This window comes from Corapipo altera, unplaced genomic scaffold (assembly GCF_003945725.1).
Source record: "Corapipo altera isolate COAL_440 unplaced genomic scaffold, ASM394572v1 268, whole genome shotgun sequence".
Classification (NCBI taxonomy): Eukaryota; Metazoa; Chordata; class Aves; order Passeriformes; family Pipridae; genus Corapipo; species Corapipo altera.
The window spans coordinates 3,306,827-3,329,255 of record NW_020884901.1 but is presented as its reverse complement, the minus strand read 5'-3'; the positions used below and the strand labels follow the sequence as shown (position 1 = coordinate 3,329,255).

At 51.8% G+C, this 22,429-nt stretch overlaps 1 protein-coding gene across 3 annotated transcripts in view; it reads left to right on the top strand.

Annotated features, from left to right (window-relative positions):
- Positions 1 to 21,946, top strand: part of RXRA (retinoid X receptor alpha) — a 105,565-nt gene extending 83,619 nt beyond the window's left edge. The window contains exons 4-10 of one of the 3 annotated variants that reach the window (XM_027649928.1): positions 2,004 to 2,173; positions 6,445 to 6,574; positions 10,657 to 10,789; positions 11,891 to 11,982; positions 13,752 to 13,857; positions 17,481 to 17,643; positions 19,195 to 21,946. In XM_027649928.1, coding sequence (XP_027505729.1) covers positions 2,004 to 2,173; positions 6,445 to 6,574; positions 10,657 to 10,789; positions 11,891 to 11,982; positions 13,752 to 13,857; positions 17,481 to 17,628 — 779 coding nt within the window. In that variant the 3' untranslated portion in view covers positions 17,629 to 17,643; positions 19,195 to 21,946. Of the gene's footprint in view, positions 1 to 2,003; positions 2,174 to 6,444; positions 6,575 to 10,656; positions 10,790 to 11,890; positions 11,983 to 13,751; positions 13,858 to 17,480; positions 17,730 to 17,774 lie in introns of those variants that run through there. The other 2 variants (XM_027649926.1, XM_027649929.1) reach the window with 2 other exon arrangements.
- Positions 21,947 to 22,429: the final 483 nt, after the last annotated feature.

The window sequence follows — 22,429 nt, the reverse complement described above, 5'->3', positions numbered from 1 at the left end:
CACTGTCTCCCCAGACCTCTGTGATGCTTTCCCACAAATCCCATTGTCCAGCACGAGGGTGAGTTTTTGGGGCTGACACCCCAAGTAATGGAGGTGGTTGATCTCAGAGCAAGGAACCAACTTTGCACCTTTATCCTTAAGACCTGCTGTGACTGTGCATCAGAATTTTGGCATTTAAGTCATTTTATAAGATCCCATTTGTTGAGGGTTTGCCTTTCTCTCAGGCTTTTCTGTTATTTAGTATGTGTTTTATCTCTTCTAATGTGCCCAGAGGAGTTTTGGTGCATCTGTGCTGTTGAAGAAGGGTTGACATTAAGGAAAATTTTCTATCTTTTTGACGATTGAAGAAGCAGGAGTGGGAGTGGGGGGTGAAATTTAAGCAGGGTTTTTATGTTGGCCTGAAAAAGAAGAATCCGTGCCAGACAAGAGCCAGATGGACAAAAGCCACGACACAAATCTGAGCCCTTGACAGCAGCAGCTTACCTGGCTCTGGCAGCCCGAGCAGAACACGTAACGTGGGCCTGGGGAGCCTCTGCAGCCCATAAACTTCAGAGCAGTTTACAAAAAATAACCCCTTGCTTTTTTGCATAACAGCTTTCACATGGAAGGAGTGTGAGCACTGTTGACATGCAGCAAACAGCAGCACTGCAGGAGGGGAGGGCAGGGAGAGCAGTGGGAATCAGCCCCAGGAGCTGGGTTAATGGGATCAGCGTCCATATAGGGCTTGTTTAGCATGTGTCTTAATTTCCTGGTTTGTAAGGAATGAGTTTTATATTGCAGGTTTTATTTTTGCACTTGGCATAGAGCTGGACCCGCTGATTGCCTAAAAAGCCTCCTTGTGTTACAGACAGCTCTGATTTCCCCCAAATAATGCTGTGCCCCTGCTGCTTTCCCTAAACATCACATAACCAGCTTCAAATTCAGCAGAGAGGGAAAGTGTTGGGATAATTGTCGATAAATAGCAGGGCTTATACCTTACTGAGTGTGTCATTCAGTCCTCAGCAAAGAGCTGGGCAAGCTCAGGGAGTTGTCTGTCATGGCCAGTGATGGATCTCCTGTTGCTGGGGCTGTTCTCAAGTAGACTGAGCTAAAACAAACTGTGAGAAACAACAGTGTGTGGAAGAGTGTGGGATTTAGGGTATGTGACATGATGATGGAGAAGGAGATAGTTCCCACTGTAACTGCATAAAGCTCCTTCCCAGGTGTAGGGAAAGTGTGTGCTGGTTTCAAAGGGAGGTCATTAATAATAATGTTATTAGCATCTAATAAGTGTTTTTCATCTCTGTGCTGCTCAGACATAACTCATCAGCATGTGACAAGCGAGGTTCCTCCTGCCACACAGGATTTGGGACAGGTCTCTCCTGTCTGTTCAGAGGTTGCCCCGAGCCAAAGGCAGGGTGGTGGTTTGCATGGAGCTCCTGTCCCACGGGAGCACCAGCCTGCCACGGAGCCCTGCTCAGCCTTTGGCATCACTGGGAGCTAGAGAGGTGCATGACATGACCTCCACGGGAATAACAGCCTCAGAGGATGGTTGAACTCGGGATTTGTGCTTTTAACTGACCAATTTCTCTTTTCTTTAGTATTCCCTTATTGTATGACCTCAGCTATCCCTTTCCCACTCCTGTGGTGACTTGCCGTGTTGCTTCCTTTGCTTTTTTTGTCTTTAACCTTTTTTTTTCCAGGGCCTCCCCCTCTGCAGAAATGGGATTTCCCCAGCAGAGGCCAGGTCCAAGCAGGATCCTCCCTTGCCACACTCCCAGGGGAGCACACAAGGAGCAGCTCTAAGGCTGGGGCTGCCTTGGTGTCTTCCCCAAACCTTACCCCACCTTGAACAATCCAATCCTGAGACCCACTGACCACACTGGTGGGAGAGCAAGACCTCAGATGTCTGTGTGATCCTGCAGGTCTGAGGATGCTCTGGGATTTCATGGCTAAATAACACCCATAGCTCCATGGAGCCTGGAGCCCCAGAGTGACACTGTCCCTCCTCTGTCCACTTCCAGCTGTCCAGGAGGAGAGGCAGCGGGGGAAGGACCGCAACGAGAACGAGGTGGAGTCGACAAGTAGCGCCAACGAGGACATGCCTGTGGAAAAGATCCTGGAAGCTGAACTCGCTGTGGAGCCAAAGACAGAGACCTACATCGAGGCAAACATGGGCCTGACGCCGAGCTCGGTGAGGCACCTCCTCCCCCTGCCCACTTGGGGCACGAGGGGTGGCTGTGGGGCATCAGGAGAGGCTGACCATGGGTACAGCCCTGAGCCTGTGGTGGGGGGGGGTTGTCCTGTGGGAGAAGGAGGAGCTCAGAAATGCAACTCCTTGCCTCTGCTGTACACTCCGTGCGTGAGCTCAGATGGAAGCACGTGGAAAGCAGACCCAGCAGCCGCCAGCATTGGTACTGTTCTATCCCACAGCCACAGGGAAGGCACAGATACTGTGAGGTGTAATTAGAAGGACTCGCAGAGAAGATTTTATTTTAATTAACAGCCCTCAGTGCTAAAAGGCAGAAAGACACTCCATGCTCTGAAGAGCTCAGAGTCCAATGGAGCCAATAAACAGACCTGCGTGGCTGAAGTGCAGAGAGATAAGAGCTGTAAACTGAGGGTGTGACTTTTCAGAGGCAGAATTACACAGCTGCTTGGCTCTGAGAAGAGAAAAGCTGCACAAATTTGCCTAGAGATTTGCTTTCATGTTCCTTTCCCGTTTAGAACCTTGCTTTATAACTGGGCCTGCTTGGAGCATCTGGGCTCTAACAGGACCTTGTGTAAACAGGAGAGACATGACAGGGAAACAGGACAGGGCTTGGAGCATCCTAGTCTGGTGCAATTCTTAATGCTCTCTGCTGGGTGTCTGTGAGGCTGAGATGATGAAATGCAGCTATTTCTAGCAGGTGGAAGGACTCTGCAGTATTTATGTTCTGCTACAATAATACTTCATGTCTTCCTTTATATGAGACTTGGAGGGTTGAGTCAGAAATACCTTCATCTTTGCCCATGGCATGATGGAATGAGATGATCTTTAAGGTCACTTCCAACCCAAACCATTCTATGACTGTGATTCTGCTTGGTGGGGCTGGACAAGAGGTTTCAGAGTCAGGCTGCTCCTAAGTCTTAACTGGCCCTATGGGATGCTCTTTTTGGCCTTTACCTTCAAGGACACCTTATGGCTGGATCCCTTAGGTGAGGCTTTTCAGTGAGGCTTCCTGATGTGGACAGAGCCGGTTCCTCAGTGAAACTCTCCAGAATCAGATACAGGGTGTGTTGCTCACCTGCATTTGAGAGGAGGGTCCCATCACCATGAAGCTGCAAGAGACTTGGTTGGTTTTGAAGGGAGAGGCAGCGGTTAGTGAGGGGCTCAGAGAGGCTCTGACTGCTCTCAGGATTAAAAACACTTCAGGGGAGTCGGAGCCAGCGTTGTGCTGACTTGAAAACAAACCCCAGAGAGCGAGCTGAAATAAATGGCTTCGTCTGGCACTGCGTCTCCTCAGCCTCTTGTAGCAAATTGAAAGCTGGTTCCTGCATAATTCAACACGCATTACTGTGAACAGGGATGTGTGTTGCATCTAAATAGAAGCAGGAGGCTTGTTGAAATGCCCTATTATTGTCAGGCGGCTTCTGCCGATGAGGTGACATTTGTAGCAGGTTTAGCAGATGTATGAGATCAGCAGCTCCCAGGGACCAGGCCACAGGATGAGGCAAGGGAAGATGGAGGAGGAACCATCCTCCCAGCCCTCCCCTGGGAACCCAGGTGATGGAAAGGCAGACAAGTCGAGTCCCTGATAGACAGGGGGTAAAACAGAAGCTGTTTGCTATTAACCTGGTGTGTTGGGTCCTTTGGTTTGTGCCTCTGCACCTTAGTCCATCTGCACTGAAAGCTTCTGGTGACCTGCAAGGACATTTCCACCTGGCCATGCCAGGCTGGGATAGAGGTGGCAGAGTGATGTAGGAGTTAACACCCTCCTCTCCCACATAGAATCATAGAGTAGTTTGTGTTGGAAAGTTCAAGATCACCCCTGCTATGGGCAGGGACACCTTCCACTAGCCCAGGTTGCTCCAAGCCCTGTCCAATCTGGCTTTGAACACTTCCAGGAATGGGTCCACTTCTCTGGGCAACCTGTGCCAGTGCCTCACCACCCTCACAGGAAAGAATTTTTCCTAATATCTCATCTAAACCTACTCTCTTCCAGTTTGAATCCATTCCCCCTTGTCCTGTCACTGCATGTTCTCATGCCTGTGACTGTCACCTTGTGCCATGGTTCCCTGGCTGCTCTTGGAGCAGGTACTGTCCCTGGACAGTGAGGATAGGTTTTCCTCTGCCCCATGTCCCTGGCTGCTGGGAATCTGCGCTCCTGTGGTGGAAGTACCACCTTGGATGGGCTCCTGGCTGCTGAAAGGCGAAGTGTGTAACTGAGAGGTGTTATCCCCATTAGCTCTTAATTGGCCTTTGATGTCTGGTTCCAAGTCACCAGTTTCTGGAAGATGCCTCCAAGCTCCAGTTTTCCAAGGGGATCAAGTGCCCTTTCATTTTGTCACACTCCAGCACCCTGCCCTTGCTATTTACTGCAGGAGGGGATTTGCTTTCCGTGCACAGGGAGGGTTTCCAGCCCCTCTGTGCCCAGGCAGGGCCCTCTGGATCTGCAGGGAGGATACTTTTAGCTGCCTCTCACTCTACTGTGATTAAGTTCTGCCAGGAAGTGCCGTGGTGGTTCCAGGAATTGCCATCTGAGGTGTAATTAAAGGCTGGACCCCTTGCTGAGGCTTTGGACAGAGCACCAGAGGTTGGGTACATCTTGTGCTGCCCACAGAGCCCCAGTGACAGCCTGGGCTGGGGCACCTGCAGCCCACCTTGTGAGTCCTAGAGACGGTGACAACTTGCCCAGAAGCCACCCCTGCTAAAAGCTTTGGCAAAAACATCTTACTTGCCTAAAATACCCCTTTTGTGGGGCTGTGCAGGCACATGCTGGGTCAGGTTGTGCTGGAGCATGGGCTCTCCCATAAGTCATGTCCCCTCTGGGGCACACAGGGCTCCATCCCCATCCCACAGGAGCCAGGACACCGGGTTTCTCCACCTGGCAGCTCCAGCTGACCAAACTGAGGTGGCTTGAGGTTGGAGACATTCCTGTAGGCTGCACCACAGGTGTTCCTTCTCACCCTTCCTGAAAACACCTCTAAATGCCAACATTCCCTGTGCTTCCAGCAAAACAACCCTGCAAAGCTCCTCCTCACACCTCCTCCTCACACCCAGTTTAGCGATTTCCTGTTGTCCAGAGGAAATCCCATCTTTTCTCCCTCTGCCAGGTAAAAGCCCCATCCCTGCTCACATCTCCCTCCCCAGGGGAGAGCCTCAGCTCCCTGGCAGTGAGACTCCCCTGCCCTCAGGGAGCTGCTGGAGAGGGGCAGAGCAGGGGGGCCCGTCCCCACGGCGGTGCCAGCCCGTGCCCATCCATCTCTGCACGCAACAGCTGAAAATACCTCAAAGGCAAGTGCCCTGAGCTTGCCAGATCCTGGTTATTTTAAGCCTGGAGAATGGGAGATGGTGGCCATGAGGCAGAGAGTTTGGGTTTGCTGCCAGGGCACAGCAGAGAGGGCTGGGCCAGGGTCTGGGGCAAGGCTGTGGAGGGCAGGAGGGTGACTGAGCAGCATGACCCTTGTTTGTCCAGCCTGGGAGAGGGGTTTGCTGTGGCACGAAGAGGTGAGGAATGGCCTTGCAGGGGGAGAGGTTATACTGGTGGTCGTGTCTGCTCTGCCTCTGAATTCACACCCCGTTCCCCCTGCAGTCCAGGGGTGAAGTAAACACTGCTCCTTCTGGTTTGGAAACTGCTCTTTTAAGGACATGGAAGAAAAATAATTGTACAGTCCAGGCTGCTGGATATCAGTGGGAAATGTGGAAGGGCTCATACATCCCTGTCCAGAGGGGTAAACCCTACACACATACTTGTACCAGTGAGCTCTGCCTCAGTCAGGGTTAGACAGGCTCTTCCAGTTCCTAATCACAAGCCCACTTGAGCTGTTAGCAGTTCCTTTAAACAGGGATTTGGTGTGTTTAGGCTGACTGTCCTCCTTGAGAGCAGATGGTTTTTGTTACTGGATAATATTTCAAAGGAAAGGGGTTTTCTCTTTTTTTCTGTAATGCCCCCTCTGGTGCTGGTTTATCAAGCTGGGAGATGCTGGCATGGGGAGCCTGCCCTTCCCTGGGCTGGAGGTCCTTTGATTCATCAGTCAGTGTGATGGATATTGGTTCTCAGCACTCCCAATTCCCGCTTTGGAGCTTGCTAAAAACTATTAAAACCCATGTGGTGGAGAAGTCAAATCACCTCCTCTCCCTGTGACTGATAACATCCACCTCAGGGGTGGCAGGGAGGCAGAAAGCCCCTTCAGCTGCTGCTCCAGCCTCTCCTCTCCTTGCTCTGCCTTCTCCAAGCCTTTCCATTCTCTTTTTCCTGGCAGCCCAATGACCCAGTGACGAACATATGCCAGGCAGCAGACAAACAGCTCTTCACCCTGGTAGAGTGGGCCAAGAGGATCCCCCACTTCTCCGAGCTGCCCCTGGACGACCAGGTCATCTTGCTCCGAGCAGGTGAGTGGGATGGGAGTGCTGCATCCTCACTGGGACAGGTACTGCCCTTAGATTTAGGTCCTGGCAGCTTTGAAAGCCTTTAACTGATTCTGAGTAGCAGCCTCTGACCGTTCAATCTCTAAATAGGATTTAAAAAGCCCCAAGGGACACGTGTTGCTGAATGGGATCCAGAACGTGGCACCAGCTGCCAATCAGCTGAAAAATGGCCTGGCTTCATCTCTCATGAGTGAGGGGCTCAGAGATGGGTGCTGGGTGATTTAAACCAAGAGACTTAACACTCTGCCTTCCTCCCAGACTTGAGACTTGAGAGACCAAGTGGGCTTGGGCCTCCATGAAATTTCACCCAGCTAAAATGTTTGATCATAATTAAAACCAGAAAGGGGAGAAAACTATATCGCCCTCCTTCTCCCACCCACCAAGATGAAAATAAAATTCTCTGGGCTTATTTTAAATTTCCTTGTGCAGCAGGGGGGCTGCAGGATTTGGGAGGTGGAAAGCAGTTTGCTGTAAAAAGGGTCTTCCCCCATCGAGTGAATTCAAGCCCCTGCTGCTGTACAAAGATCGTGGAGGGCAAGAAATCAAGAGCAGAGCTCAGTGAGGATGTGTTTTAGGCATGAAACTCTTTGTAAGCTGGGGACTTTGAAGTCCCTGGCAGTTTTAAAAGTTCCTCTTGTTTCCCCAAAATTCACTTTTGTAGGGAATTTAAAAGGAGAGAAGCCTGCAGAGTGTGGCTCCTCTCTCTGCACCCTTCTGACCTTGAGTCTCTGTAGAGAAGATGCTGCTGATCCACCTTGGTGGCAGCATTCTGACTTTTTACCATAGAAAATGTGTCCCCCCCCAATAAATCCCCATGAAATTGGGCAGAAAAGTGTTGTAAGGACCAAGTGCAAGGTATTCACATCAACACAAAACATAGGAACTGTTAGAACTCTTCTGGTCCAAGATCTGTCCAGGTTGCTTCAGGAGAAGCTGTAGGGACTCCAGGGTAGGAAGGTGATGGGATCAGTGTTTTCCCATTCCCACCACACCAACTCTAGCTGCCATTCTATTTTTTAAGGCTGACTGTAGCCCAAGTGCACGAATCTTTAAACTTTGTGCAACTTTTTATTGACTATCAGCCAGTACCTTGGCCCTACACACAGATACCCTGTTCCCCTCACAACCTCTCTGACATCCTTGACCTCAAGAGTGTCTGGTTGTTGAAGTCACACTGTTTACTGGTGTGTGTTTTCCACTTATTTTACTGAAAGGGGATTTTTATAGTCACAGTTCATATAGTGGTCTGGGAATGGAAATTTTGGGGGGGTTATTCTCTCTGCAGACTTGGCCAGGTCCTGCACCCTCCCAGGATAACTCCTGCAACCCCTTGGTGAAGGGGCTCCTCTGGCTTTTCCATGGGTGTGAGTATTGCCAGAGCTGGCTCCAGGCCCTCTATGGAACGTACAAAAATGTGTTTTTGAAGAGAGTCTCTAGAGCCTCTCGTGAGAGTGGATGAGCAGGGAAGCATCTCTGCAGGAATCTTTGAGAGCTTCCTGCAAATATCTCAGGGAAGAGCTGGATTCAGACCAGATTCCCTTTGTGAAGAGGGACCAAAACCCACAACAACAGTTCCAGGTTTTCCTTTCTCTTTAGAAGGCAGCTAATGGAAGCTGAATGTTCCTGACCTGATGTTCTCCCCCTCGGGGCCACTCCATGGGCAGGAGCAGAGGGGCTGCAGACCCCATCACATCCCAAATTTCGTGGTGGCTCTAACCCCATGGGAACGAGGTTGTTGAGCACCTACAGGAGCTCCAGTGGGCTCCCTGCTCTGAGTGTCTCTGCCAGGGCCTCAGATAACCTCCCCCAAGTCTTTTAACCAGTGGCTCTATGTATTATTGAGTGTGGAGAGCGGCCTGCTGAGAACAGCTGCCCATGAAATATTAAGGTATTAAAATTCAGCTAAGAGCGTCAGTCAGGTTCAGTCATGCATCCTGGGAGGCAAAAGAAGTGGAGCACGCATCTTTGGAGGAGCAGTGCTGGATGGGCTGGCAGCAGCTCTCCTCAGATCCTGAATCATTTAAAAATATTTCCCTCTCTGAGCTTTTTGGAGGGGAAGGAAACCTGACTTTTTAAGCCTGTTTTTCCCCGTGTTTTCTCGTTTCCAAGCTTGCTAGGGCTGAGACAGGAATAGCCTGATGTTTTCTCAGCCTGGCAGAGGATGCTGAGCATTACATCTCTGCAGCTGCAGTTGGTTTTGTAGGGCTGGTGGGGAAGCTTGGCAGTGAGATGGATTGTCACGATGGTCACTAAGCTGCCAAGGTGCCTTCCCTATCCCAGAGGAGCCAAAGCATCCCTGGAGGCTGCACAGCCACCTTGTGTGGTGAGGAAGGAGTCACACAAATTGAAGAAATCTGCTCTGCTTCTCCAGAGCTTGGGCTCAAATGCAAAAATCTTGGAGTAGACTTGTTTGGTCTCTTAATTCAAATTTTCTGCCTGTGGTTACACCTAATATTTCCTGCTTGTCTCTATTTTGTGAGCTCTTTGGGGATGTTCTGGTGAAAGGACCATGTAGAAACAGCTTCCCCGTTTCAGCTGGAACATCCCAGCTCTACATGGGAATAATTCAGCTGAAGGATGTTGATTAATTCAGCGCTCCTTCCCTGGAATAAGCCCAGCTTGGAATGGATGTTGTGAGCCAGCTCTGGTTTTTGTTGGTTGGAGCTGCATGTGGAGCTGCCGTGGGTCTGTGTGTGATGGCTGGTGGGGGGCACCCCTGGCACCTTCCCGTGGGTCTGGCTCTGGGAGTTCCTCTTCACCCAGGGAACACAGTTTCTTCAGGCTCCTGGTGCAGTCCCACATCTTCTCCTCCGTTCTCCTTGGGTTTCACAGTGTTGCAATCCCTGTGAAAGTGCCAGGCCTCACCCAGTAAATAGCCAAATAAACGTTCCCGTGATTGGGGTGGAAACATCCTGTGGCCACTTAGGAAAGAGTGAACTTTATTCCTTGTCAACATTTCTAATGGCACAACCCATGGCTCCAACAGTAGGTAAATACAGCACACATGGACCTTGTGTTTATTTCAGTCAGTGAGACACCATGTGTTCCTGTGGCAGGAGGGGTGAAGGATTGTTGTGTTGCTTTTCCAGACTGGGAAAAAAAGACCCCAAAGCCAAATATCCTGATGTTTCTGGACCCTGCCAGGCAACCCTGTGCTCTGAACTCCACGACATGTTCTGGCTGGGTAAATCAGCCACGTGACGGGTGTTGCAGAAGAACTGTCTTCTCTTCCCAAAAATGCTGCTCCTTGGTTGAAAGTCACCAAAATTTCCACCCTTCAAACTTTGCAGCATGTCCTCTGATTGTGGTTTTGTTTCAGGCATTCTTGAACTGAGCCTGTGATGGATTTAGGAATTTAAAGAGGTGTTGGATTGGGAAGGGGAGCTGGAAGGTGGGGAGGTCTGAGCTCAGAGGATGTGTTTCCTATATCCCAGCATAACATGTCCAGTAGATAATAAGACTAAAAGCTGGTTTCCAAGCAGCTGTGGAAGCAGTTCATGGAGCAGTCATGGATGTGGGACACCCCGGTGCAGAGAGCAGACACAAGCCCTCCCAGTATTTACACGGCAGAAGCAGCAAACCCACCAGACAGAGTTTTCCTGGTCCCTTTTACAGAGCTGAATGATGGTGAATGAACTTTCGTGCCCTGTTATGGCCTGAAAATGAGCCCAATTAAGTGATAGAAAGCGTTGATAGGTGTGGAAGTGCTGGGAGGCAGCGGGTGAGGGCAGAGGGGAGCACAGGGCTCCACACCCACACGGAGGTTCACAGCGAGAGGAGCAGGCAGAGCTGTTTGCTGCCATGTCTGCACGGTTTATAGAGGAAACTGCTTCCCTTATTAGCATTATATTTTTAGTGCATTTGTTTCTTAATGGTTTTTTCCTTCCCTGACATCCAAGAAAAGGCTGGCTCCCCTCTCCCTTCCCACATCCAGCCGTGTTCCTCCACCGCGTTCCTCCTCCTTTTAGTGCTGGGGAGGTGATGTTGATTCCCAGACCTGCTGAGGTGGCTCTAACCTGCAGCCTTGGTTGTTCTCTCCTCCCCAGGGTGGAATGAGCTCCTAATTGCCTCCTTCTCCCACCGCTCCATAGCTGTGAAAGACGGGATCCTCTTAGCCACCGGGCTCCACGTGCACCGGAACAGCGCGCACAGCGCTGGCGTCGGGGCCATCTTCGACAGGTGGGCAGAGGGAGGGAGGATGGATGGATGGATGGATGGATGGATGGATGGATGAATGGATGGATTGCATCTCAAAACACCTTGCCTGGACATCCCCATCTCTGTCTCTGCACCAAACTGCCTCCGTTCCCCGCGTTGCAACCTCGGAGGAGCCCAGGATGAGGGTGTCCATCCCATGGCGTGCATGGAAGTGTTGTGGCCCCTGCTGCAGGCAAAGACATTAAATCCTCCTCTTAAACTTGCAAAACCCAACAGCCCAGAACAGGGAGAGGGCTGCCCAGTGCAAATCAAAGCCTCTTTCATGGGGTCCAGATGCCTTCTAATGTTACGAGGAGGCCACTCCATTGTTTCTTTTCATCTTTAATTGGACCAAGACGTGATTTTATTTTCACAATGAAAAGGCACCAAAAATACTCAGCAGGTTCCACATGCGTGTCCTGAGGGCTCTTTAATCTCATGCTTTGGGAAAGTGTTTTAAAGCCAGACTTCCAGGGTGTTTGACCCAGAGTGTGGCTCCAGACGCCGCTGAAATGCCGATTTCTCTGCCTGACACTCGTCTTGAGGCGACTTAGTTGAAAGCAAATCACCTTTGGTGCTGTGCCTTGCACGGAAATTGTTCTTCAGACCTGGGTGACATCATTTGTTCCTGTGAGGTCATAAGTGCAAGATCATGACTTCCCTGCAGGATCTAACATGAAAAACTGGGCAATCAGTGGAAAATATTTCAAGACCGGCACCTGCGGTAGGAGCGAAGGGAGCAATAAAAATTACCGGCAGAGGAAATTACTTTTAGGTACCTGTTGGGGTGGGTTTTTATTATTATTTTTTATTTTTAGGCAGCTTTCTCAGGTGCCAAAGCCTCTCAGTGAATGGATGAAGCCAGTTTTTATGGCCTCTGTTGTACCTCATGGGAACTATTGGTGTTCCTAATGAGCTATTTTTGATAGAGGAGGAAGATGAGGCCACATCCTCAGCTGGTACAAGCGAGCACCATCCCCTGGCTTCGTTAACTGTGACCAGAGGAACTCACTCTGGCTCTGACACCTGGGTGTTCTCATTTCTCTTTAACACTGACGCCTGTGATTTCTGTGTCCTTTGCAGAGTATTGACAGAACTCGTGTCAAAAATGCGAGACATGCTGATGGACAAGACAGAGCTGGGCTGCCTGCGAGCCATTGTCCTCTTCAACCCTGGTACATGACTGTATCTTCTCTCCTGTGCCCTCTTGGCTGATGCTCTGTCCTTTTGGCACCTCTTCTTCCCTATAAATCTCCATTGCAAGTAGCTCAGGGCACCCCGTTACCAAGGACAGGGCAAGAAGGAAGAGAGGCAAGGATGAAGCTCAATTAAGTGCTGCACAGGCTCTGCCACCTTACAGGCATGTCCTGTGCAGGTCAGGGGTGGATCTGGATCTGTGCCAGTGCTGCTCTCCATTCCTCCCTTTCACAGAATCACAGAGTGGTTTGGGTTGGAAGCACTTTGAAGTTCATCCTTTCACACCCCCTGTCATGGGCAGGGACACCTTTCACTGTCCCAGGTTGCTCAAGCCCTGTCCAGCCTGGCCTTAAACACTTCCAGGGGCAGCCACAGCTTTTTTGGGTAACCTGTTCCAGTGTCTCACCACCCTCACAGGGAAGAATTTCTTCCTAATATCCAATCTAAGCCTGCTGTCTTTCAGTTTAACAGCCATTCCCCCTCATCCTCTCAGCTTGCCCCCCTTTAGAGTGACTCTGTGAGAAGAAAGTTCTAGTGCATGAGGGAATTATCCCTGAATCGAAGCAAAATTGAATGTAGACATCCTTTAAGAGAAAAGTACAGATTAGAGCAGTGCCAGAGCACGGACATTGTTGTCTCTGTTTCCTGATCTCATCATCCAGGGGGTTTTATTACCCGTGTTTCTGGAAAAGCCCTTCGCAGACCTGGAGAGGGTGAAAGACATGAAACGTGCTCATAAAATACACAAGAACTTGAACATCTGTCAGCAGTTTGCTTGGTTCCACAGACTCCAGGAAGGTTCATGCTGCTCGCTTTTTCCCCCTGGCCCGAGCTGCCCAAGGGAAGAAGAAGGTTCAGTGCCAGGGCTTGTCTCCAGCATTTTGGGGAGCAAATCCCTGTGCAGCAGGAGCCAGCTGGCAGCCTGCACATACCTGCACAGCTCTGCTCAGAGGGTGTCTCTTTATTTTAGAGCAGGTCAGTCCAGAGCAAAAAATCAAATGGAAGCCAAGGATAGACCTCCATGTCCACAGCCACCCCTCCCCTCCCTTCCCTGCCCTCTCAGGAGCACAGTTTGTGCCCAAGCACAGCTCCTTCCCTGGATTTTCCCACCAAACCCAGGCCAGGCCATTTCAGCAGGGTTTATTGCTGTTTCTTGGGTTTGTTTTTCTTCTTGGCTTTTTTTTTTTTTATTCCCTGCCCTCCTTGTAATCACCAGTAATTTATTGTCTGTAATTTGGGATTAGCCGTATATGGTAAAAGAAGGGGAATCTGGAGAGGTTCCCGTGGCACATGTGCTTGGGGATATCGATTTCTTGACTGTCCCTTTCACCCTACTAAAAACAGATCCTGGCTGTGTCACAGGGGACCTGCCAGAGCCGGGGCTTCTCCTTTAGCCCCAACTCCGGGCTTGTGCTGGAGGGAGAAATCCCACAAGCCCAGGATTTGAGGGGGGGCTGAAACCCTTCAAATGAGGGACCACTGGAATGAGCCAAAACGGTTGGGGTGGGGATATGAAGCGAAATAAACCAGATCTGTAGTCACGAGGCAAACCTTTGAGGGCTCGAATGCTCCCCAGGAGTTGTTTGGTACTGCCCCAAACACCCAGGGCTCAGACCCTGCATCCACGCTCTGCCCTGGTCTAGTGGTGGTGAGCGGGATGGAGGGAGCTGGGAAGCACATGGGGGGTCCTTGCCTGCCTGGAAAACCTGGAGATTTTTTGGCTGATGGTCTTTTTGTTGCCTTTCAGACTCGAAGGGTCTGTCGAACCCGGCCGAAGTGGAGGCGTTGCGGGAGAAGGTGTACGCGTCACTAGAGGCTTATTGCAAACACAAATACCCCGACCAGCCCGGGAGGTGAGTCCCCTGTGCCCCGTCCTCCTGCAGCCTCACACCCCAGGGAAACCCCCTGCAAAGGGTGCTGCATCCTGAGGCAGGTCTGAGGGATGTCCTCGGGGTCACACCAGCACACAGCTGCTGGGTCCCTTCCATTTGGGGCTCTCTGTTCCCAGCTGTGCTGGGAGTGAACATTCTCTGCAGATAAACCCCTCATTTCTACCTGTGAACACCCTCAGAAAATCCCCCTGTGCAGTGCAGAGAGGTCTTTATTCCCATGCCAGTAAATCCATCACAGGCAGGACAAGGTGGGCAGACCTGAGGAGCCCCGACTCCCACGGCCGCAGCAGTGGGATGAGCACATGTGGGAAGGGGGTATCATTTCCCTTTTGGAAACCACGGAGAGCAAACCACAGCGAAAATAAGACTCACATGGAGTTAATTTTCGGTGGCAGATGAGCATCATTGCTGGGAAGTGAAAGCCTCAATTGATGCTCTTTTCTCCCCTCCCCGCCTCCCCCAATCCAGCTGGGAATGGGAGGGGGAATTAGGAATGCTTTCCTGGACCGCTCCGGAGCTGAGTGGGCGCATTTTCCCAGTTACAGCCTGAAGCTGGCAACTGCCAGTTAAGTTACTGACAGTTTTTTGAGCAAGCAAGCAAAGCACTGGAAACTGCTACTGGTGCGTGGATATTGGGAAAAACAGCCCAAGCAACTGGGATTTGCATCCCACCTGCATTCCTGGTCTTGTGTGTCTGGGTAAAAAGAAGGAAGCTCTCACAGCAGTGAATGCAGTGGGCAGATCATGCCTTCAGAAGTAATGTTGGACCTTCCTCCCTTCCCACTTTGGGTACCACTCTGCTGGCAGATGAAGAAAGATGGGTTGTTAAGGGGCTTCTGGGGTGTTCTTGGTTGGCTTGTGGCAGGGAGAGTGAGGGTGAAGGTGCCAATGGGTGCGTTTAACTTGTGGTGAGGAGGGGAAGTGAGGGATGAGCACAGAGCATGGAGCAGGGGTGGTTACCTCTCCTCCCCCAGGTGGTTTGTGTGGACCCCAGGCCAACTCTCAAGCTGACTCCTCTCCCAAAAAGCGTTATTAAAATGCATTTCTGAAGCAAATGCAGAGCCAGAGCCTGCACTTTGGCTATCGTGGTGTAGCAGAAGAGCTGTGCTCACAGCCAGCCATACCTGGAACAGGGAGAGCTGCCTTGGGAGTCATGGCCAGCAGCATTCCTGGATTGTTCCCTGGTATCCACAGACAGGCTGTGGTGCCCTTGCACGTGCTGCTGGACAGGGACTGGGCTGGAGCTGGGTTGGGGGTGGGCAGGGGACTGTCACAGGGACAGCCCTGTTCTTCATCACCCAAACCACCGCCAAGCTGCTGTGCATGACTGAGCACAGTCACTGAGCCACCAGTCCAAACCAGTTCCCCAGGGCTCTGCCTCCATGCTCAGTGATGTGTAAGGGAGTGTTTTAGGTCCGGAAGCTGCACCAGCAGCTCTGGAGTTTAATCTCTCACTGGCTTTGATTGACCTTGGGCTGGGGACCTCTTTGTGTGATGCACACACCTTTCCTTGGTGACCTTAAAGGTTTTGCGTGCTGAGGGATGTCCTGAGAGCCGTGACCGGGCACTGCTGACCTCACCCCATGTCTCCTACGGTGCAGGGCAGGGGTGGAATAATCCCAGGTGGCTCGGGAGGGATAACTCGTGGGCTGGGAGTCCGGAGTTGCACAAGAGCTCAACGAAGTTCTCAGGAACTCTCTCCATCCTCCTGGTCTCATGGCACAATGTGATCACCATCTGAGGCTGGAAACAAGTTCTTCCTGTGGTTGAGCAAACTCCTGCTCGAGCCATGACGGGTCCCCTCCCCTGCTCCATGCTGTGGGATCTCTGGGCTTCCCACCACTCCAGGTGCCTTCCAGTGCGGGGCTTCAGCTGAGTCCCCAGGCAGCAAGAGCTTGGGAGCACCATGTAAACACCAAAAGAGAACTCCTCTGCAGCAGCAGGGCAGAGGGAGGCATTCCTGGGAAAAACCCACCCATGCTCCCCCCCTGCAACCCCTGCTGCTCCACGGGGTGCCTACGTGACACCCAGCAGCCGCGGGGAGTCAGGAATCAGGGCTGTTTTCTCCCCTCCCAGCCCCAGCCCTGGCACGTTGTGCTCCGGGCTGGTTATCTCACAGTTAAACATATCCGAGGGCTGGAGCCATCATCTGGTTTGGTTTAAAGTGAAACTTCCTGAATGGGATGGTAGGACTGATTTGTTTTTCCTGGCTCTGCTCCCGCAGTTCTCGCCAGCTCAGCAAAAAAAAAAAAAGAAAAAGAAAAAAAAAGAAAAGAAAGTAGGGAGAGAGAATTGTGCATGCATGTGTAATATCTGTGTGTTTGTGCATGTCTGTGTGTGTGTTTTCTGGAGGGTCCCCTTCTCTCTGGGTCTTTGCTTATGTTCAAGCCCTGCTTTTTGTAGCAGGGAAAGCAAATAACTACACAACTACACTCCTGGCCATTAAAGGGCTTTTTCCCGTGTGGGGATCACTCACTCAAGGGCTTTGTACCAGGAGGTGGTACTGGGAGGTGAGATCCAGTTGCTGTCTGAGAGTGGGGCAGAGTGGGGCCACCCCAGGGTACTCCAAAGCACCCTGCAGGTGCTGGTGGCTCTCTCCTGGCTCTGTAGCCTCTTGCCACCCTCAGAGCCCAACACACAGCAGCTTTTCCCTGGTATGGATCCATTGGGCTCGTCTCCATCCCAGCTGGCTCCTGCAGTGCTGCCGGCTCTCTCCAGCCCCCCTGGCTCTTCCCAGCCTTCCTGCCTGTCCTTCTGCCTGTCAGCTCTCTTGCTGGCATCACGGGGGTGACCTGATAGCATCTACTCTGGGCAGGGCAGGCTGGGGAGAAAGGGCTTTTGTTCCGCTGGGGCTCCGTACTGGGCCTGGAGAAGGGAAGCACCCCGTGTGCTGGATGGTTTGCAGGGCTCCTGCCAACTTCTGTGTCAAAGCTCTTGTCTCCTTCCATTGGCTTCACCCCCGAGGTGCCTGCAGCCCATCTGTCAGCCAGGTTTCTGCTGTGCCAGCAGCCCCAGGGCTCAGCTGCAGCTGGGGATGGCCAGCAGCCCCAATGAGGGGGTGCCCAGTGCCTGCAGGAAAGGGACATCACCAAGCCAAGTGCCAGCTAACACCACTCACCATCTCCTCCATCCCCTTCCTGGCTGCTTGCCCTTTTCCCTGACCAAAGATCCAGCTGCTGAAGCTGTTTGCACCTCTGCCTGTGCCAAGGCTGGCCCCGTGGTGCCTCCTCACCGTGGCTGTGGTGTGGGGACCCCACGAGCACCTCAGGGTGCTCACTGGGTGGTGATGCACATGCACCGAGCCAGTGGTGCCCCCCAGTCCAGGGCTGACCTTTCATTTCTTGTTTTACCCTCCCAGCTCAGCTATCAGCACTGTTTGTTGTGGATATCCACCGTGGCTGCCTGATCTTCAAGGCTGGGGACATAATTAATGATTTCTCTGCACAGCTCTGGGTGTAGCCCCGTGTCTTTGGCAGCAGGAGGTTGTGTCTGACTCCCGACCCTTCTGAGCTTTGGGGGGGCCGGGCAGAAGCAGGCCTGGAGGTGGGGTGGTGTCTGACCGTGCCGTGTCTCCTGTCCCCCAGGTTTGCAAAGCTCCTGCTCCGCCTCCCAGCCCTCCGGTCCATCGGCCTGAAATGCCTGGAGCACCTCTTCTTCTTCAAGCTAATAGGAGACACACCCATCGACACCTTCTTGATGGAAATGCTGGAAGCGCCACATCAAATGACTTAGAGAAACTGCTGCTGGGTCAGTCCCTCGCCCGGCCGGGGGGTCCCGCGGGGCCCCTCCCTCCGCTTTCCTCCTCCGCCGCCGCCCCAGCCCGTCCCTCCCTCCTCACCCCAGCGCCGGAGGCACCGTCTGATCCGGGGGGGGGTGACCCCCCGCCGTCCTCGCCTCCTCGTCGCCTTCACCCCTGTCCGTTTGCTGTCACTGCTGCATCTCCAGACCTGCTCGCTGGTCCCCTGCGCTAGATGTAGAGAAGTGGGAGCGGAGAGAGCTCGCCACCCACCCCCTGCCCGGCCCCCGCCGTGCCATGAGTTTTGGGATGAGCCACCAGCCGGGCTTGGCATCACCCACCCACCCCCTCCGTGGGTGCCCCGGGGCAGGAGCGGGGACGGGGACAGTCCCAGCCCTTTCGGGGGCAGTGGGGTTTGGACAAGCTGAGGGGAGTGGCTGAACTCGCCGGATTGCAGCTGGCTATTTTCAGAGGATGGAGTTTTTTTGAAAAAGAGAAGAGAAAAAAAAAAAATCCAACCAAAAAAAAAAAAAAAAGAATTCTATTTTTGGTTTCTAACTATTATTAGTAGTCTCGGTAGTTACTTTGCGGAGGGAGAGGCGGCCCGGCCGTGCCCCGTGAATGAGTCACCCGTGGCTGCACAGAGCCTTCTCCTTCCAGTTCACAGCAGAGGATTTGGGATTGAGCTGAATCCCCCCCCCTAAATAACACGGGAACCGGTGGCACAGGGAGCTGGGTCACCCTCTGTGCAGAGCGTGCACCTGAAAAATCCCCCTCTGCCATCCCAGAGGATGGCTGGGCATCGCCGCTCTTCCCAAAGATGCCTCTGCGCTGGGTGTGGAGCTGCCCACGTGGAAAGAGCCGGCTGGAGCAGTTGCTTTAAGGCTGCCAGGGACTCCCTATCGCCCTACCCCAGCTCATGGGGGCCTGCTGGGACCCCTGCCCTCAGCACAGCATCCCAGCATGGCCCCAGAATCCCAGCATGGCCCCAGTATCCTGGCACTGCCCCAGCATCCCAGCATGACCCCACACAGGGGTTTCGGCTCACCCAGGAGGCTGCTCCTGTTGTTTCAGCCGTGCAAAACACTGCAAGGCAACAATTAGTGGGAGTGCTTGGCCAGGCTGGTTAATTGCAGCTGTTAATTAGTGGTGAAGCAAGAACAGGGCTCCCCCTCCCCTGAATCTCCCCCATCGGGCACAGAATGTGGGGGCTGAGAGGTCCCAGCTGGGTGGGGAACATGGCAGCACCCACCCACCCCCTCTCCTGTCTGGGATACTGAGAGCACCAAGAGCACCTTGGCTTTTGCACAGTCCTTTCCTTGAGTCTTGGTGTGACAGCAGGGAGATGGACAAGATTTTGGGGATTAGGGACATGGTCCCAGGAACGTGCTCACACCCCACAAGATGGGATTCCCCAGGGAGCGTGTGGCAAGAGGTCAGCCAGGGATCATCTCACCCTCGTCAGGGGTCTCCAGTGCCCCACCAAAAACTTGAGTTAGAGAAAAAAACAAAGCAGAGCAAGCGGTGAGGGATGTTGGGAAGGGCTTTTTTCCCCTTGGCAGGATGGACTGTCCCAAACACACTGTGGGACAAGTGCTGCGAGCCAAGAATGAGGTGCCTGTGGTTGGCCTGTGGCCAAGGGCTTCCCCACCACTTCCATGTCCTCTTGTGCTTTAAAACAACAAAGTATTTGCTCCCAGAGATCCTCTTCTTGCTCCCCATGGGTTGTGGCTGGTTGAAAACACCTCCTTCGTGCCCAGAGGGGGGTGGAGCAGCACCCACCACCTCACACCTCTGGTTCTGAGGGGACACAGTGGCCACCTGCTGTTGTCATCCTGCCTGGCAGCTGGAGCCCCCAGCTCCATCCCCTGCAGCTCAGCAGGCCATCTCACTGCTAAAAAAAAACACTCAGGATTTCAGGTCAGAACTTCCCCCTCAGGCTGGCCCGAAGTGGCAAATCCGCAGCGGCAGGGAAAGTGTTTTGGCTGTGTTTCCCCAGCAGCCTGCATGCCGCCGAAAATATTATTAAACAGCTTCACCCTGCAAGAATTTGCCAAGAAAACTAGGCAAGAGAGATGAAATCTGGAAAGGGTGCCAGGAAACGCGAGCAGGCTGTTCCCTGCCAGCGTGAGGCTGGCGCAGCCCTTGGGGGGTGCAGGGAGGTGTTGGCTCCCAGTGGAGCTCAGCCCGGAGCCCACCCAGCCCCTGGGCAGCCCCCAGCCCGGCTCTTCCAGCAGAAAGGAGCCTGGAACTTGCTTGCCAGAGAGGATGAGGATGCTTTGGGAAAGTTGGTGGATATTGCACTGGAATAAACCCGCTGTCCTTCTCTGTTGGGTGGAACCACTTTTTTTTCCTGCTGGATGGCTTGGAAGGGGCTGCTTGGTGCTGGGTGTTGAGCTGTGGTGGCTGCAAGGTGCTGGGCTTCACGGTGGGAGCTCCTGTCCCATCCCATCTCGTCCCATTCCATTTCATCCTGTCCCTTCCCATCCCATCCTATCCCATCTCAGCCCATCCTTTTCCATTTCATCCCATCCCATTCCATTCTGTCACGTTCTATCACGTTCCATCCCATCTTGCATTCCATCCCACCCCATCCCATCTCATCCCATCCTATCCCATCTCATCCCATCCTATCCCATCTCATACCATTGAATCCATCATGTTCCATCCCATCCTGATCCACTTCATTCTCTCTCATCCCAGCTCATGTCATCCAATCTCATCCCATCCCATCACACCCTACCCATCCCATCCTGTTTCATCCCATCCCATTCCCATTAGCATTTGCCCTGATAAAATGCCATGGGCAGGGGGTATCCCCCACAGGCAGTGCGATGCCAAGGGGGAGACTCCACGGGTTCCAGACTTCCCATCAGGATGTGCATCCCTGTGCCTCAGTTTCCCTGCTGGAGCAGCTCACAGCCTCAATCCATGCCCGTGGTGGAGGGGGGTTGGGGAAAGGCTGAGCCTTGTCCTGGGATTTCAGTTTTCAGCAGGTGAAGGGGAGTTGGGGTTCCCGGAACGTGGGTGATGAACCCCCAGGCCCCACCCCCTCCATTCCCAGCCCAGCCCTTCCCAAGGGAAGGAAAAGCTTTTGTGCATCCATAACATCCGCCACAGCAGCCTTAAAGCAACGTGCTTTGCATGAGTTTGAGTCTTTCATTTGTATTCTTTTCACTTTTTGGCTTTTTTTGTTGTTGTTGTCCTAATCATAATAACGCTGAGTATGGACGTGCTTGTTTGGAGAGGTGAGACATGGCTAGAGGAAAAAAAAAGGCACATTATCCACTAGAGAGGTAGGACTTTGATTAACCAGATCTTAGTACTGTTGCAAAAATCTGGTTTGATTAGGGTGATCTATTTCTAATTTTTTGTTTTGTTTTGTTTTGTTTAAATTCCTTTTTGTTGGTGGGACAATCTTTAATTTTCTAAAGATAGCACAAACATCAGCTTTTCAGCCACCCGCTGCCACCCTGGCTGTCCCTCACTGCCTGTGCATGTTCCAACACGAGCCCTATCCCAAACCAATCTGAATCCAGCACGTCCCAGGCCCCTCCATGAGGATGCTGAGGTTTCCTGGGCGCTGGAATGCTGAGCTCTGTGGCCGGGGGGGCCCCCAGGAGTGGAGGGAGGGGTGAAGGACCTTCATCCCCGCAGCAGCCGCGGGTGTACGACACCCACACCGACCCCCTGACCTCTCCACCCTGGGAAGGAGAGCCCTGGGCTCAGCTCCTGATCCTAAAAAGGGCTGGAGCTGGCAGGAATGTGGCTCAAGAGCTGATGCTGTCCCCATCAGTGAGGAGTGTGCAGGAGCTGGTTTAAGTTGCTATATGTGCGTGTGTATACATGTATGTACTGTAGATATATACACTGTATAAATACCCTCACTCACATATACAGATATTATAACTGTAGCAATTACAGACTTTTCGTGGTTTTTTGTGTTTTAAGTCAATTCTTTTTCCTATTTTTTGTCCTTGCTTTTTATTTTGTTGCTTTGCTTTTTTTTTTTTTTTTTTTTGCTCCCATTGTATCCAAATCCCTTTCCAAATTGGCAAATGCCAAATCTGGATCTGTATTCCTCGAGGCAAAGGAACTGCATCTATTTTAAGATGCCTTTTTGTTCTGTTTTATTTTGTTCTGTTTTATTTTGTTCTGTTTTTTTTTTCTTTTTTTTTTTTTTCTTTTAAGCAGGTGGGTTTGAGTAAAAAAAAAATAGCTTTAGCAATTCCCAATACTTAGTGATGGATGCCTTGGCTATGGGATGCATAGATTAAAAAAAAAAAAATTAAAATTTAGAATGACAAAAAAAAATGAGAAAACATAAGGAAAAAAAATATCTAAAGCATCAATAAAGTTAAAATCTATTTTTGTACAAATGTAATTTTATCCCTTACCGTATTCTTGGATATTTTCTTTCTGGATTGTTTTGTTTCTTCTACAGAGATTGTTATAAACTCTCTCTATTTTTTCTCACTTTCTCTCTTTCTCTCTGTAATGTTCAGCCACAGGGATCTGGAGAAGAGGGAGAAACTTCTGACCGTGTTTTAAAGGCTTTATATGAAATCTCTTTTGAAATAATTTTTTCGAATGAACTTTTTATTTTTTTTTCCCCCCCCCCCAGAATAAAGTTTTGGGGGGGGGGGGGGGGGGGGGGCAAGGGAGGGAGAGGAGGGAGGGCGTGGGCTGGTCTGGGGGTGTCTTTTGTCACGTATATCCGGCGTTCCCGCAGGTCTGTTTTACTGTGAAATCACTACCGTATATTATTATTCACTTAAAAAAAAAAAAAAAAAAAAA